The 15,388-nt window shown below is 44.6% G+C and overlaps 1 protein-coding gene across 3 annotated transcripts in view; it reads left to right on the top strand.

Annotated features, from left to right (window-relative positions):
* MINDY4 (MINDY lysine 48 deubiquitinase 4) overlaps positions 1-15,388 on the top strand; it is a 108,341-nt gene that overhangs the window by 11,847 nt on the left and 81,106 nt on the right. For 2 of the 3 annotated variants that reach the window (XR_010381625.1, XM_010988047.3), the window contains exon 5: positions 2,839-3,266. Coding sequence is in view for 2 of the 3 variants with exons in the window: in XM_010988047.3 (XP_010986349.1) it covers positions 2,839-3,266 (428 nt within the window). In the remaining variant the exon portion in view is untranslated. The remainder of the gene's footprint in view (positions 1-2,838; positions 3,267-15,388) is intronic. The other variant, XM_064487474.1, reaches the window with a different exon arrangement.

Here is a 15,388-nt window from a genome sequence, read left to right as displayed (position 1 = left end):
TGCCTCTGCCTATATCTGGTGAGATTTTTGGACAAGGTCTTTATTTCTCTTGGCCGTGGTGTTGTTTGTTAGGTTAGGTATCTAATGTCCCTTCGAGATCTGGAATTTCATGGCTTGGAGCTGGTCATGCATTTGGAAAAGTATTTTAATCGTCTTTTCAGAAAACTAGGAGTATTCTTTAAATACTGCACCAAAGCTAGACAAGTTGTAGTTTCGTAAAGTGGAATCTGACACCATGCCAATGAACTTTTTGTACTTTATCAGTTTCTATTGATTTGTCTTGCACTTTGGATGAATCTTTTACCACTGCATGATTTTGTAACATAATGCACTGGTCATTTGGAAATTATTGGTTTACTAGGTTATGTAGATCTTCCGAATGTTGACACATTTCATTATACAAAAACAAAACAAAACAAAACAAAACCCCAAAACCCCTAAAGAAAACACATTTCTTGATGTTACTCATCAGAAAGTTTTTAAGTATTGGAAGCTCTCAAGTTCACAGTGGCAAAGACAAGTTTCCCCAAATTCTACTTTTTACCTGACAACATGTATTTGATCACTGACAACAGTAGATCAATTGTTTCCCTTGACATGACAGGTTCAATTTATTTTCAAGACAATGTCTGCCAGAGACTCAAGTCTGAATAACCATAGTTCGTCTATCAGTTGTTCCATGAAAAAAATATCGAGTTCAGCTCACAACTCAGATGGTTGGTTGCATAAGTGCTTTTCCTGGAGACAACAGTCATCCTCTGCATCCCACAGAACGTTCATATCTACCTCCCATTTTGTCACACAGACTATTAAAGAGATGTATACCATAGGGTCAAGATTGAATATATTTAATATTTTTTATGTTCCACCAAGGACATTCTTAAGTGAAATTAACATTTTACTTATTTATTTTTATTGCAAGTTGTGCTGAATACCTTAAGTACTAGTAAATTTTGGTGCTGCTGCCTTGATTCCTGCCAAGGGCCAGCAGGTTTTCCCACCAATGCTTTTATACCATCACTGCAAATGCTGACCCAGTGAAAAAAAGCAAATCATGTTGTATTATTATTATGAAAATAGTTTCGATCTCCCTGAAAGGGTTTGGGGACAGACCCCTAAGGTCTGTGGGTCACACTTTGGAAACTGGTGGACCAGATGAATGCGAGGGTCCTGTCCTGCCATGACTTTCTGATCATCAGGTCCATGCCGTTCAGACCCCTTCCTAACTGGGGTGTGAGGGAGATGACTTGGACCTGCCTCACTGCCAAGAGATTGCCGCAGACTTCTCCCAACAGGGGAAATGATTGTTCTCGGAGGGGTTCTTTTCTCCTGGGGTATCGTAATCCCCTGAGGAACATTGAAGTAGAAGTTTTCTGGTGTTCTGCGGGCCTTTGATTACGTTGGCCATGCTTACCGTTTGCTCAAGAAGAAAGAGCAAGGTTTTCTGGATATTGCATCATTTTTCACTGCCAGACCAGCTCTGCACTTTTGAAGGATGAGTAAGAGCCTGAGTGCCCTGCCCTTGGCTGGAAGTTTGGGTCCCCTTGGGAATGGTGACTAATGTTTCCCTCACTCTGGGGCAAGGGATGCCCTGGGTGGCTTTTGGAGGAGGTTTAGAGTGCCTAGTAATTTCCACTAGGTGGGAACATGACAGAATTAGCTGTTCTTTTTCCGGCACAGGCTTTACCATTTGGCTCAGGATTATTTCTGGAAATGCGGAGAGGTCCAGAATTTTAAACCCAGGAAAAGCCCAGCAGGTGTATTTTGTCCCCTCCCTCTACTCCTCCACTTCAGATTGGTAACAACGTTGAGTTCCCATTTCATCGGTTAATGATGGATAGTGAGAGAGGTTATTTCAGTTGACTCCCCTGGAATTCCTTCATTTCAAAAAGTAAGGAAATCTTGAGTGCTTACTAGGTATAGGTCACTGAACTGGGAGCTCTGTGGACACCAGAGAATGAAGAATAGCCTCCACCATCTGGTCTACCTGGCAGGAGGGGTTTAAGGCCATATGTAAGTGGGAGCAGGGGCAAAGATACATAGCAGTAGCTAATATTTGTTGGCTGCTGTGACGGGTCTGGCTCTGTGTTAGTGCCTTACATGGGTCTCTTCTTTAGTCCTCACCATGGTCTTGCAGAAGATAGACACTGCAGGTCCCCAATCCCTCATCCAAAATCTTTAGGCCAAATGTGTTTTGGAATTTAGATTTAAAAAAAAAATTTGCAGAAAGGAAATATGGTACATAAAGCACAGACCACTGAACGCCTGCAAGAGGGTCTGGAGTTGCACCCTATAGGCAAAACATTTCTGCAGCAAAATATATGAATATTCAGAGTCTTAAAAAAAAGACTGTAAGCAACCTCATAACAATTGAAAAAGAATTTTCCACAGGATTCCGAGAGAAACGTTCACTTTTAGAGATTTTGGGATTTAGAAATTACACATAGTGGATTGTGGACAGGTTATATTACTGGTGGAGGAAGTGAGGGACAAAGTTCAGTGATTTTACCACAGGGGATGTGATGCAGGAATTAGAACACAGGTCTGACCCCCGGAGCTGTGGCCTTACCTACAGCTGGAACCTGCTCTCTGTAAGTGGTGTGCGCGGAGGGCCGAGGCGGACTGTTGGGGTTCATGCCGTTGGGGTGCCCTGGAAGCATTACAGAAGTGGTAGCCCTTGAGGCTCTCCTCAAAGGGTAGGTAGGATTTTACGAGAAGGAGTTGGGGATGGGGAAGGACATTCCTGGCGGAGGGAGCATCATGGGTAAGCGCTTGAAATGGGGTCTTTTCCCACCTCCTGCCGGGGGAGCCTCACTGCTTTGTCCTTGCGCCTTTCAGGATTCCCTCCACAAACGCTCCATGAAGCGGTCCCCGGCCTTTAGCAGCCGGGCCCAGGCGCAGGAGGAAGGGAGCCCACCAGTGCCCGAGCTCTCAGCTCACACCCCACCCTGTCCCGCCCCGCAGGAGGGCCGGGCTGCAGGCACCGGATCCACCCCCAGGAGCCCCCTGGACCCGCTCAGTCAGCTGACCTCGGAAAAGCGGAGAACCTCGCCCAGCAGCCCACCTCACCTGCCAGGCAAAGGGCTGCCCCAGAGGGGGAGTGGCAGGTGGCGAGATCTTTTAGAGGACAGCCCAGCCGTGGACTGCGGCCCAGAAGCAGACAGGACCGCCTTGAAGTTCTCCTTCTTTGGTGGGAGTGCCCGAACGAGCCAGGAGAGCCCGGAAAGAGCGTTCAAACGGCAGGGGAGCCAGCCCCCGGCCCTCAGGTGAGTGTGCTGTGCCCAGGTGATGGTTTTTCCAACTGTCCAGTCCTGAGTGGCTCCTTGGGCTCTCAGAGCAAGACTGTGAATTAGGGAAGGTGGTGATGGTGGTCACTGTAGGTCACCCAGAGCCCACACACCCAGAAGCCTTGGGGAGGTTTCTTTGACCTTCCTTGTTTCTCGGTGGTCAGGCTGATGTGGTACAAGAAGTGTATGGAGGCTGGATGTATGGTGGTGAGTCAGCTCCCACAAGCCTCCTTTGGAAATTGTTTTTAACCCTATTCTAACTTCGCTTTTATTCTTTCACAATAGACCTTGATGATTCCTACACTGATTGATTTTTGAATATTAAACCAACCTTCCATTCCTGGAATATATAACACTTGGCTATGATAGATTATCTTTTTGTCTATGGTTTGATTTGATTTATTAATATTTTGCATGGGTTTTGTGTATAAATTCATGAGGGAGGATGGCAAATTTCCTTTCTTGCAGCAACAGCCTTGTCAGATGTTGGTATCTAGGATGTGCTAGAAGTGATCCCTCTTTTTTTTTTTTTTTAAATTGTCTTGAAGAGTTAGTGTAAGATTGGTGTTATTTCTTCCTTAAATATTTGAGAGAATTTACTGGAGAAGCCTTCTGAACATTGAGTTAAAAGGTTTTAAATTATGGATTTGAAAGTTTTTGTAATTCAAATTTTGTATTTCTTTTTGTGTCAATTTTGGCAGGTTCTATTTTTACAAAGAATTTAACCATTTAATCTATATTTCAACTTTTCTAGTATAAAGTTGTGTAATTATAATATTCTCTTATTGCCATTCTAAAGTCTGTAAGATCTATAGGGATGTATGTTTCTGTTCCCAATACCGGTAATTTGTGTTCTGTGTCTTAACTAGTTTCTCTAGGGGGTTATGAATTATACACTATTTTCAAAGAGCTAACTTTTGGCTTTGTAGGTTTGTTTTCTAACTCATTGATTCCCACTCTTATTCTTTCTTTCATTCTGCTTTTTTTAAGGTTAATTTGCTATTATTTTCTACTTTATTGATGTGTATCTTAATTGATTCTCAGCTGCCTTCTTCTCTTCCTCCTTCTTGTTCTTGTTCTCCTTCCTCTTCCTCTTCTTCCTTTTCTTCTTCTTCTTTTGGCATTTCTGATTCTAATTTTTAGGTGGTTTCTGCTATTCCAGGATTATTTTCAATATTTCATACATGTAATTATTAATTGCTACCATTAATTGTTTACTTAGTGCTTGACACTATATTAGGCACTTTTCATATATTTTTCCATTTCATACGTGAAAAAAACCTGCAAGGAGGTATTATTATTCCTCAATTTACAGATGAGGAATGACAGACTTATAGAGGTTATCCAAGGTTACATAGCCAATAAGTGAAGGAGCTGGGATACGAGCCCAGGCCTTTCTGAATCCATAGCCCATCGTGCCTGTAAGCACCATCCTATCCCAGGTAGGTTATTGTGGGTTTTTTGGTGTATGTGTGTGTGTGTGTTGTGTATGTTTTAAGCACTAGTAATATGCTTGTTAGGATTTCTGTAGGGGTGGGTAAAAGAAATATTAGGCATCCTGATTTGTAATACTGGCTTTTTTAGTTATTTGCTGTGCACCTAATACGTGCCATGCACTTAGGCACTGATAGTACAAGGCAAGCTAAACAGATACAGTCCATGAACTCCCTTTGTGACCATAGGTAAACTGGGCCTACTTTGCTTATACATTTTGTAGCTATGTTATTTGATATATATATATAGAGAGAATAAATAAATAAATAAATAAATAAATAAATAATTCTTATAGTTTCCTGTTGGTTAGACTTTTCTATCATTATGAACTCTCTCTTTGTCTCTAGTAATGCTTATTGCCCTAATGTCTATTTAGGGATAGCGACTACTACTTTCTTTTAGTGTTTTCATGATATATTTTTTTCCATATTTTCATGTTCATCCATTCTGTAGCCATATATTTAAGGGTGCCAACCAAAAGCCTGTGGGGTTTGCCAGGATCCTTCCCCCCTTTTTAAAAATAATTGTTATAATTTATTGATACTAAACTAAAACAAAGCAAAAGAAAAACATTCACCCCTTTCTCCCACCTTCTACTCACCTCAATCTTCTTCTTTTATAATATCTTTTAAGGCTACAAATTTCTTTCTAGGTAATTATTTGTCTGTAACCCACAAATTAATATATTATATAATCATATAATTTAGTTTAAATATTTTCTAACTATTATTGTTATTTATTCTTTTGGCACATGGGTTGTTTAGACATATGTTGACTAATTCAAAGTATTTGGGCTGTTTTTCTGGTTATCTTTTTGTTTTTGCTTTCTAGCTTATTTCTACTTTGGTCATGATATAATGTGTATGATTTCAATCTTTTGGTATTCGTTGAGATTTCTTTATGGACTCGTGTATATTTAGAGCTTATCTCTTAGAAGCAGCATATATTTGGATTTTTAAAATCCAGCCTGATAATTTTTTGTTTTAGTCCGAATAATTATTGCATTTATGTTTTCTTTAGTATTTCTTTAGCAGATACGTTACAATAACTTTTTTTTCAGTTTTTGCTTGGTAATGTCTTTATTTTGCCTTATTTTTAAAGGATGTTTTCAATGGGTATAGAATTCTAGATTGGTGTTTTATTTTTTTTCAGCGCTTTAAGTATTTCATTTCATTGTCTTATCTTAGTATTTCATTATCTCTGTTGATAAACAAGGTGGCATTTTTATTATTACTGTGTGGAAGAATAATTTGGAAGGTAATAATGACTTTTTTTAACCTCTGGCTGATTTTTTTTTTTTTTTTGGCTTCTTTTGAGATTTTCTCTTTCTCTGTTTTTCAGCAGTGTTACTATGACATACACAGACATATTTTTCTTTGATGAATCTGCTTGGGATAAGTAGAGTTTCCTGCAGTTTGGGGTTGACACTTTTCATCAGTTTTGAAAATTACTGTCTATTATCTTTTCAAATATTGCTTTTGTCTCATCCGCTCTTTTCTCTCCTAGCACTCCAGTTACACGTGTACTAGATATTCTCATTGTGTTCTACAGGGTTAAAAAAAAAATTCTTCCCTATATTTCCCATCTTTTTTCTCTATCTGTACTTTAATCTAGATATTTTCTCTTAATCTGTCTTCTAGTTTGTGTTTCTTCTCTTCTGGTATACTATTAAATATGTATAATGAATTCTTAATTTCAATTATTTTTCAGTTTTATAATATCTATTTCTTTTAAAAAAGTAGATATCAGTCTTTTATGAGTTTCTCCATCTTTTATTTTCTTGAGCATATTATTCATAGTTACTTTAAAGTCCCTGTCTGATAACTTCCATATCTGGATCACCTGTAGGTCTGTTACTATTGTCTATTTTTCTCTGGGGTTTTAATCATTTTGCCCAATTTCTTTGCATTTTTGATAATTTTGATTGAATTCCAGACATTGTATATGAATAATTGTATAGGCCCTGGTTAAAGTTACCTTCCTCCAAGGAGGATTTAATTTCCTTTTGTTAGATATTAATCTCTTGTTAGTTTTAGACTTTGTAAAATATCTTCTGTATTTCTGTTATTTGCCCCATGATTTTGTCCATTATCTCCTCTGTTGAACAGAAGTTCTTAATTTGATATAATTAATCAGTCTCTTTTTGGCATATGATATGCATTTTTGAATTTTTAAAAATCTTTACTAAGTTTTTTTTTTCCTTTAGGTTTCAGTGATATCCCCTCATATTTTTTCTATTAACTATGTAATTTTAGCTTTCATGTTCAGGTATTTAATCTTTTATATTTATTAGGATGAAAGACTCTTGTTTATTTTCCTCCATATAGTGAGACAGTTATCCCAGTGTCTACTCTACGCTCTGTTCTTTACCCCATTGACTTATGGAGCTGCCTTGATTCTCTTCTAAGTTCCCATATAGACATGAGTCTGTCTTTGAACTCTCTGTTGTGTTTGACTGGTGTTCTGTCTTTTTTTAAAAACTAAAACCACGTGAACATAGCTTTTATTACATGGCTTTGTAGTCATAACTTAGTATCTTGGTAGGGTCAGTTCCCTACTTCTCCTTTCTTTTAGGAATGACATAGCTATATACAGATCCTTTTTTTTCCCTACAGGCTTTTTTTCCTGTTCACCTAACATGTTTAGCTTATTTCTACATGAGAGAGAACTAGCGTGTCCCCTAGCTATAAAGGCCCTGCTCCCATGTCATCCTATGACTGTCTCTTTCTAGTCAATCAGATGTTCTATACTCACAGTGGTTTTCTTTGGCTACCTTCACCTCTGGTCCCTCGCCTCCAGCCAGTTTTATTGTCATCACAGCACCTATCATTACCTGAAATTATTTTACTTATTTGCTTATCCATTATTTGTCTTCTTCACAATAGAATATAAGTTTCATGAGAGCAGAGACCTTTGCACCTGGAATAGTAGCTGGTACACAAAAGGCACTCAATGAATATTTGTTTAGTACTATTAGTACTGCCACTACTACCAACAAAAATAACGAGATCAATAAACTTTTGATATTGGCCTATTTTGTGCAAAACATGGTTCTGTTTTAAGTAAATTTACTTTTTAAACTCTCATAAAGGGTTTCTGAGGGAAATACTATTATAATTGCTGTTTTGCAGATAAAGGAAGTCATGCAGAGAAGTTGCTTTACTTGCCCCAGTTTCCACACCTAGGAAGAGGCAGAGCAGGGATTTGAACCCAGGCAGCTAGCTCTGGAGTCTAGTGAATACATGAATAAGTGGTGTCACCTCTCTCCCCGAATAGAAGTCTCTTCCACAGCCTTAAGATGATAACTGCCTTCAGCTTAGGTGCTCGTAGGCTGCGGTTGAGAATGGACTCACGGGGGCAAGGTTGGAAGCAGGGAGACAGGCAGGGGAGAATGCAGTTGTCTGGAGGAGAGCTGAGGGTGGCCTGAATCGGGCAGTGGCAGTGAAGGTAGTGAGACGTGGGCTGGACTCTAACACAGACACACAGACACACATGGATCCTCTGCTTTTTAAGTTAGCTTTATGCAACTTTGCTTTTATAAAAGACCTGTGTTAGCTAACCAAAAGAAATCCTAACAGGATTTTTGCTTGGAAGGAAAAAGGCCAAAAGGGAAAATAGTGATCAGTGTTTTGTAATGAGTTCTTCCGAAGGCAGCTCGCACCCTGAACAGCAGTGAGAGCGGCATGGCCGAGCTCCTGCCCTGGAGTCACACTCCGTATCGGGCTGCCATAGCTCGGAACCATGTCTGCAAGCCTCTGTGCTTAATCTCGATTTATCTTGTGCCTCTTTTAGCAAGATGTGTCCTAAGGTAATTGCTTCTTTGCTTTATACCATTTTGGCTTAGGAAAGGTTTCGTAGGAACGGTCTACTTCCAGGTTGTAGGGGAAACTTGTATGTGGTCGAGTCAGCAGGATTTGCCCATGGGTTTGATGCGCCATATTAGAGAAAGAGAAGAGGCAAGGGTGACTCCCAAGTATCTGGCTGAACAACCACCAGATGGGGCGGCCATTCCCTGAGACGAAGACGACATGGGGAGAAGCAGGTTTAGGTCACAGGCACTGGGCCATGGTCCATAGCCCTGGCCACTGTGATGCTTTCTATCAGACCAGTGGTGTTTCTTTACTAACTGGTCTCCTTGTGGCCTGTGAGTCTGAGACCACGTTTCTGGAATCCACAAATGTGAGCAGTCAGTTGTCCTGTGGTTCTCATTTCAGACCCTGTCGATGCTGTGGTGACAGGACAATTTTATTCTGGCCTCGGGGCCTCATTGAAGTGGTAAAGAGATTGTCTCCCACACCAGGACTATTGCTAGAGCCCATGTAATAGGATTGTTCACGGATATTCTCTGAGGACAGTGAAAAATCATTGTCTTGCCTTTAAATCGAACACCTATTTTTCCTGTGTTGCAGGTTGAATTTCTACCTTGGTCAGATCTCCAGCCCTCTCTGGGGCTTTGTGTTCCTGTCTGTAAGGGGAGGGGTTGGATGGACTGCTCTTTAGTGGCTCCTTCATCTCTGACACCGCTCCTCCCCCATCCTACCTTGTACATATGGCCTCGGGTGTGCTTAGACCAAACTTCCGCCTTCTCTGTGAACTAAGACTCACAGTCTGTTCGGTTGACCTCTGAGGTCCATCCTGGGTAAAGACTGAGCCTGTAAACCGGGGGCCTTTTCCTTTGGAGTCCCTCCCGGAATGTGGGCTCCTCTGAGCTCCTATAGTAAAATGTTCTAGGGCTCGGCAGCCTGGAGTCACCCCCAGCCCTGAGCACGAGGCTCTGTTGCTGGGTCATGATCTCCTGTTCCGGCTGCAGGTTTCGGAGCTGGGAGGCGGGCTGACCGCTGCATGGTTAAGTCCTGCCATCTCTAACCCCTTTATCTATTACTTGCTGAATGATTTCTGTCTGAGGTCAGGGTCCCAAGAACAGCTATTCTCAAACTGTGACTCCTGGACCAGCAGCATCTGTATCCCTTGGGAACTTGTCAGAAACACAGCTTGTCTGACCTGCTAAATCGGAACTCTGGGGGCAAAGCGCAACAGTGTGTTAATAAGCCCTCCAGGTGATGGGCTGCAGGCCAAGTTTTGGGAACCAGTGTCCTGGAAGCTAAGCCTGAGATGGAGGGTCAGGGGCATGCAATCTGTTGGGGTGTGCTCTCAGGAGGAAGACAGTGAGGGAAGCAGGACAGGGCAGCGGAAGGTCTCAGCAAGGATGTGGGGTCTTAGGCTGCTCCCATAGGGAGCTGAGAGTGAGTTGACCCAGAGCTGATCCCACTTTTAATCCAGGAGTAGGCTTTTTTTTTTTTTTTTAAGCTGTGTCAGTCACTGGCCATGGGTTGCCCATCCTGGGGTGGGGTGGGCAGTGTGCCACCTTCTTGGTGAGTTTGGTGAAGGGTGATTCTCTGAAGAAGGGTGCAGCTGCGAGCTTTTAGCAGCCACCACAGTCAGCAGCTGGGACGGGTGTGCCCCGTCAAGGGCATCTAGGGGGGACATCTGCATCTTCCATGTCAGTTCTCACGGTGTCTTCTACATTCACCCAGCTCCCAGTGGTGTAGCAAAAATAGACAAGCTTGAAGCCTGCTTGTGGCCATCACCTCTGGTGCATAGGATGCCCTGGTGAGGCAGGCCAAGCAGGGATCATTTACAGGTGAGGAGATGACCCCAGAGTGGGAGACTAGAAAGAAGCCTGATACAGACCCACAGACAGCCCCTCCCATCAAGACACCCGCAGCCCTCCTTGCAAGAGTACCGTGTTACCCCGTTACTGGCTTCACGGTTGGGTGATGCCCTGCTGTCTCAATCAGACAGGAAGTGTGTCTTGAGCTTTCTTGGCGCCGAGATCCGGCACTAGGGATGTGGAAGAAGGGGCTGGCTCTGGGCTCCGAAGCCCAGGGCCTGCCTGACGCTCTGTGTAATTGGGTGCTAAACTGTGGCCCTCACAGGGGAGTGGAAGATCTGGGAGCAGATGGGGGCGCTGCTGATGGACAGGAGGGCCTTGGACTTGGAGGGGCTGTGTTTAACACAGAGACTTCATGGTGAACTAGTAACAGCTGGAGAGGAATAGCTGATTAGCCTGCCTTGTTCTGTGCAGGTCTCTGCAGCCCGGACACAGCCATGGCCCCACCAAAGCGTCAGTGTCCTTGCCTCTGTGTTGAAACCAGTAGTCAATTCCAGGGATTCAGCCACTCTAACACTGGGGGTGCCCAGGTCAGATTTTGGGGTTTTGCAGGAAAATGGACAGTAGGTGGCAGCAGATCTTCATCAATCTTCAGGACCCCAGTGACTAGGGTTGGCCCTGCTGCATGATTTCACCCAGGCCCCTACCAGCGATGAAGAAAACACGCTCTGGTGGGAGAAAGATGAAAGAAATCCAGCCCCTCCTGGGTACTTACCCATCCTGGGCTCCTGGTCATAAGCTGAGACCTGCCTGCATCCTGAGAGGGAGGGAGTGATGCCATCTGGGGGCTGGCAGAGGCTGGGCAGAGGATGTGGCATTTGTGGTTTATTGACTATTCCCCATATCTGAGCATCCTGACTCTAAAACATCTGCCTTGCATGGGACAATAATGAGTGGAATTTCCATTTTAATTTGTCTCTGTACATTATTTGGAGGCTTGAAATTAGCTGACTCAAAACATACAGAACACACAGTTGCATTCCTGTGTGCCAGCAGCCCCGTGCAAGCAGGTGGCCTGCCTGGGGCTCCTGTGCTGGTCCAGCTCCCTCTTTATAACTGACTCCAGGGACCTGTCTCCTGGGATGGGGGGGGGAATGGCTGCACCCACACCTGCCCTCGGTGCCCTGTGCCCAGCTAGCTCTCCTTCCCACCTCTTACCCACATTTACCTTACATGTGTGCCCTGGGCCACAGTGGAACGTCACTTCTCTCTCCTCTGAGTGCTCATGTCTCCCTAGCATGCCCAGGAGATTAAAGATGAGAAATAGCTCCAGTGCACATTGCAGGCCACTTGGAGCCCTCCAGGAGTAGGGTTGACGCCCTTACCCCTGTGCCGTAATTATAGCTGCTGAGTACCTTCAGGTCCAGGATTTCTGAGTCTTTGATTCAATGTACCCTCCAGGGGAAAGAGACTTCTTATGACTCACATTTCCTTGGAGATCAAGAAAGTGTGGCTAAAGTGGTAAGAGAGTGTCCACACCTCTCCTTGGAAGGGTGAATGATCTCATCTTGCCCATCTCTGGACATCAGAATAGCAGCTCTGAGATCCTCCTCTGATCAGGTCTTGCCAGCTCTGCCCTAGGCCCAAGTCCATGGCACGCAGGCTGGGAGGATGTTCCATGCAGAGGATGCTACTGCTGCTGCTGCTAGATGGAAAGAGGCTGTTAAAGCTCAGGGATAATTTTGGGGAGGTGAGTGTCAGAGAGCAGGGGAGGTGTATAAAGATTTTCTTTCCTGAGTGCTTTTTTACCCTCACTCTAAGATGCTTATCAACTGGTCTGCAAGCCAGCTTCCAGCAGAATCTGGCTTCCAAAACCCCAAAGAGAGGCCCATATAGAGACCAGCAATGGGGTCAGGATGAGAGTGAAGCATGTGAGGTATCTGGGATGCAAAATTTAAGGAGGCACTCACTGTTAAGGTGGTTCAACTGCAGTGTAGTGCCTCCATGAACCCAAGAGTGAGTGCCTCCTTAAATTTTGCATCCTAGTTACCTTATATATTTCACCCTAATCCCAGCCTGGTCTACAGAGTTGGCTGCTTCTCTTTTGCTCCTCTGTATCATGGGTAACACTCAACAGAGCCTAATGATTTGATAATTCATCTTTACTTCCATGATACTCTTTGAGGACTGGAGTGGGCCTTATTCCTCTGTTGTTGTTTCTAGCTATGTCCTTTGACCTGACAATTAATATTGAACAAATGAGAGAATGTACATAGTAAGGAGAATGAAAGGAAATACTATGCTGATCTCTTTGGGACAGTGTCACAGTGTCATGAAACTTAAACTGATCATCTTTAATAGAATTGGACCAGTCCAAACTTGATCTTCAACTTCACCTGTTGGCATTCATTCATTCACTCATTTATTTTTTATTCATACATTCATTTAACCAACTAGTCATCCAGCCAATCAACCATCCACCCAGCCAACCAACCTACCAGCCCACCAACCCTGTAACCAAGCAACACGACCCATCACAACTGGGATGTTCCATGTTTAAATCATCTCGAATATTGCCTTCTCTCAGAATCCTTTCTGATCTCTTCCCTGCTCCTGGCCCTGGATGTGATTCCTTTTTCATACCTCTCACAGCCCACGTCACACTGGAGGGAGCCGGATTGTCAGCCACCTGAGTATGGGCATGAGTTGTCTGTGACTCTGCCTCCCTCAGTTTTGCTCAGAATTGTTCCAAACCTATTGGGTGGAGCCGAATCATTGGCTTTGCCTTGGGGTAGAAGGAAGTGAAATGTGAGGTCTTCCCTTCACTCAGGGAACACACAGGAGAGTAAGGTTAGTGATTGAGCAAACAGGAGAAGTCACCCAAAAATAACAGGCAGTGTTCGTCTCAGAGCCAGATGGATGGTGCCCAGTGAGGTACCATAGGACCTTAGAGGAGGGACTGTTCCTGGGCTGGGCTTTGATGGCTGAGCGGGGTTGGACTGGCCCAGTTGGGGGCCAGCCAAGGGCCTCACTGCTATGCCTGACATACTCCTCACTCTTCTCCACCTTCCTCCAAGCCTGAGGTTTTTGGGGAGGAGTCTACTGGTGTTCTTGGAGGTCTCATTCCTGAGGACTAAAGTGGCTCTCTTGCTCATCCTCAGTTCCTTTTTTCCCTTGCAGCTTGCCCTGGGTTCTGCTGCCTTTGCAGACGTTTCTGGATGGTATGCACTTATGGAGACAGAGCCTAAGCTTTTAGCTTTCCTAAGGACTGGGAGAGGGCATTGATTTAGGGGAAAGATAGGCATCCTTGTTCCCACCCCGAGTGTAACTCTGATAGGCTGGCTACCTTGGGGGCCTGGGTAGAGAGAGTTGGAGTCTTTCCGCTGCCAAGTCCTGTTCCATCCTGCTGGAGTGGACCCTCCCTCGTGATTCCTTGGCTGGTTTTCACAAACGGTGTCCGTGGGGTGGAATGGCTGCTGTGACTCATCGGGCTGGTGCCTCCACCTTGGAAAGATGGCCTTTGATGCTGAGTTCTGTCAGGGCCACTTGGGGCAGAGCTCTTCAGATCACAAAGATGACGTGCTGGGGTGGTTTCCTGTATAGCTGGATTCCGTGTGTGCCTCATTCCAGAAAATTCTATTTTGTTTTCTCTGCTCATTCCACACGAAGTTACTAAAGCCATGGGATTCCTTCCATTTCCTGTTGAGGCCAGTTTCGTGGCCATGGGTCCCTCAGAAGTAGAGCCTCTTCCCAATAGAGTAAACAGTTTTTGATCTCAATCTAAATACCTGTTGTTTAATTTTATTCAATTCAACAAAGCATTTGTGGAGTGCCTTTTGAGTGTTCGAATAGTGCTAGGGAGAGAGATGCTGAAGATGTGATTCTTGGCCCCAAAAGGCTGAGACATCCATGCAAGTAACTGTTCTATAGGAGTAAAGAAAAAAAAAAAGACAAGAGTGAGACGGGGACAGGCAGTGCCATGAGGCCCAAGTCTGGACTAGTTCAGGGATAATTGAGCTATTGATATTTATTGAATACTCACTATTTGAGAGTTCCTGCTGCAAAAACCTTAGATGCATTACCTCATTTAATCCTGACAGTGACTCTAGGAGGGTTGCAGCTCCATTTTACAGGTGGGGTAGCTGAGGCACAGAATGACCAAGCAGGCTGAGTTCATGCAGGCAGTCTGGCTCTAGGGGCCTCAGTCTTAACCACTTTCCCCTGTCTGAGGAAGAAGGACAGTTGGGGAGCTGACATGGGCAGGGACTTAGAGGGTTGGCCTGGTGATTCAAGGAGTGGATGTGTCCCATGTTGAGGGGATGGTGTAAGCTAGTGTGAAGAGGCAGATGAGTTGGTGCAGCTGGAATACAAGGCACGTGTGGGGACCAGGAGGAGAAGAGACTGGAGGACAGTGCAGAGCAATAGAGAGTAGAAGATCTCTTGAGTTTTTGGTTAGGTGGTGGCTGTTTTTTTAACCAATCAGAGCCGTGCTTTAGGAAGATAAGTCCATAGGCTCTGCAGGACTGAGCAGGGGGACCAGCAGAGGCAGAGTGGGCCCTAACCTGACTGGACCAGAGGGGCGAGGAGCAGGGGATCTGAGAGGAGAATCTGCAGGACGTGACACGCGGGGAGGTTGTGGGCCTGATGGGCCGGGAGGCTGGGCATGCAGATGGCAGAGAGAGGGGACCTGAAGTGGGAGGCACTGGCTGGGTCAGGAAGCGGGTGAGGAGGCTGTTCCAGGACACGTCCAGTGGAGCAGTTGTTTTCAAGGTCAGGAGTCGGGCAGGAACGCAGATCCTGGGAAATGTTGGATGAGAGGTTGTGAGAGGGGCGTCTTGAGGTGCTGGCGCAGGGATGAGAGCTCAAGTCCTTGGAGGGGCGGGCACAGCCAAGGGTACATGATAAAGGTGCCAAGGTCAGAACTCCACAGCTGGAGAGCCACACGTTTGTTGTGGTAAGAGGAGCGATCGGAGCAGGAGGAGGACCTGGGAGATGA

Source organism: Camelus dromedarius, chromosome 7 (genome assembly GCF_036321535.1).
Source record: "Camelus dromedarius isolate mCamDro1 chromosome 7, mCamDro1.pat, whole genome shotgun sequence".
Lineage (NCBI taxonomy): Eukaryota > Metazoa > Chordata > Mammalia > Artiodactyla > Camelidae > Camelus > Camelus dromedarius.
This window is presented reverse-complemented; position numbering and strand designations above follow the sequence as displayed.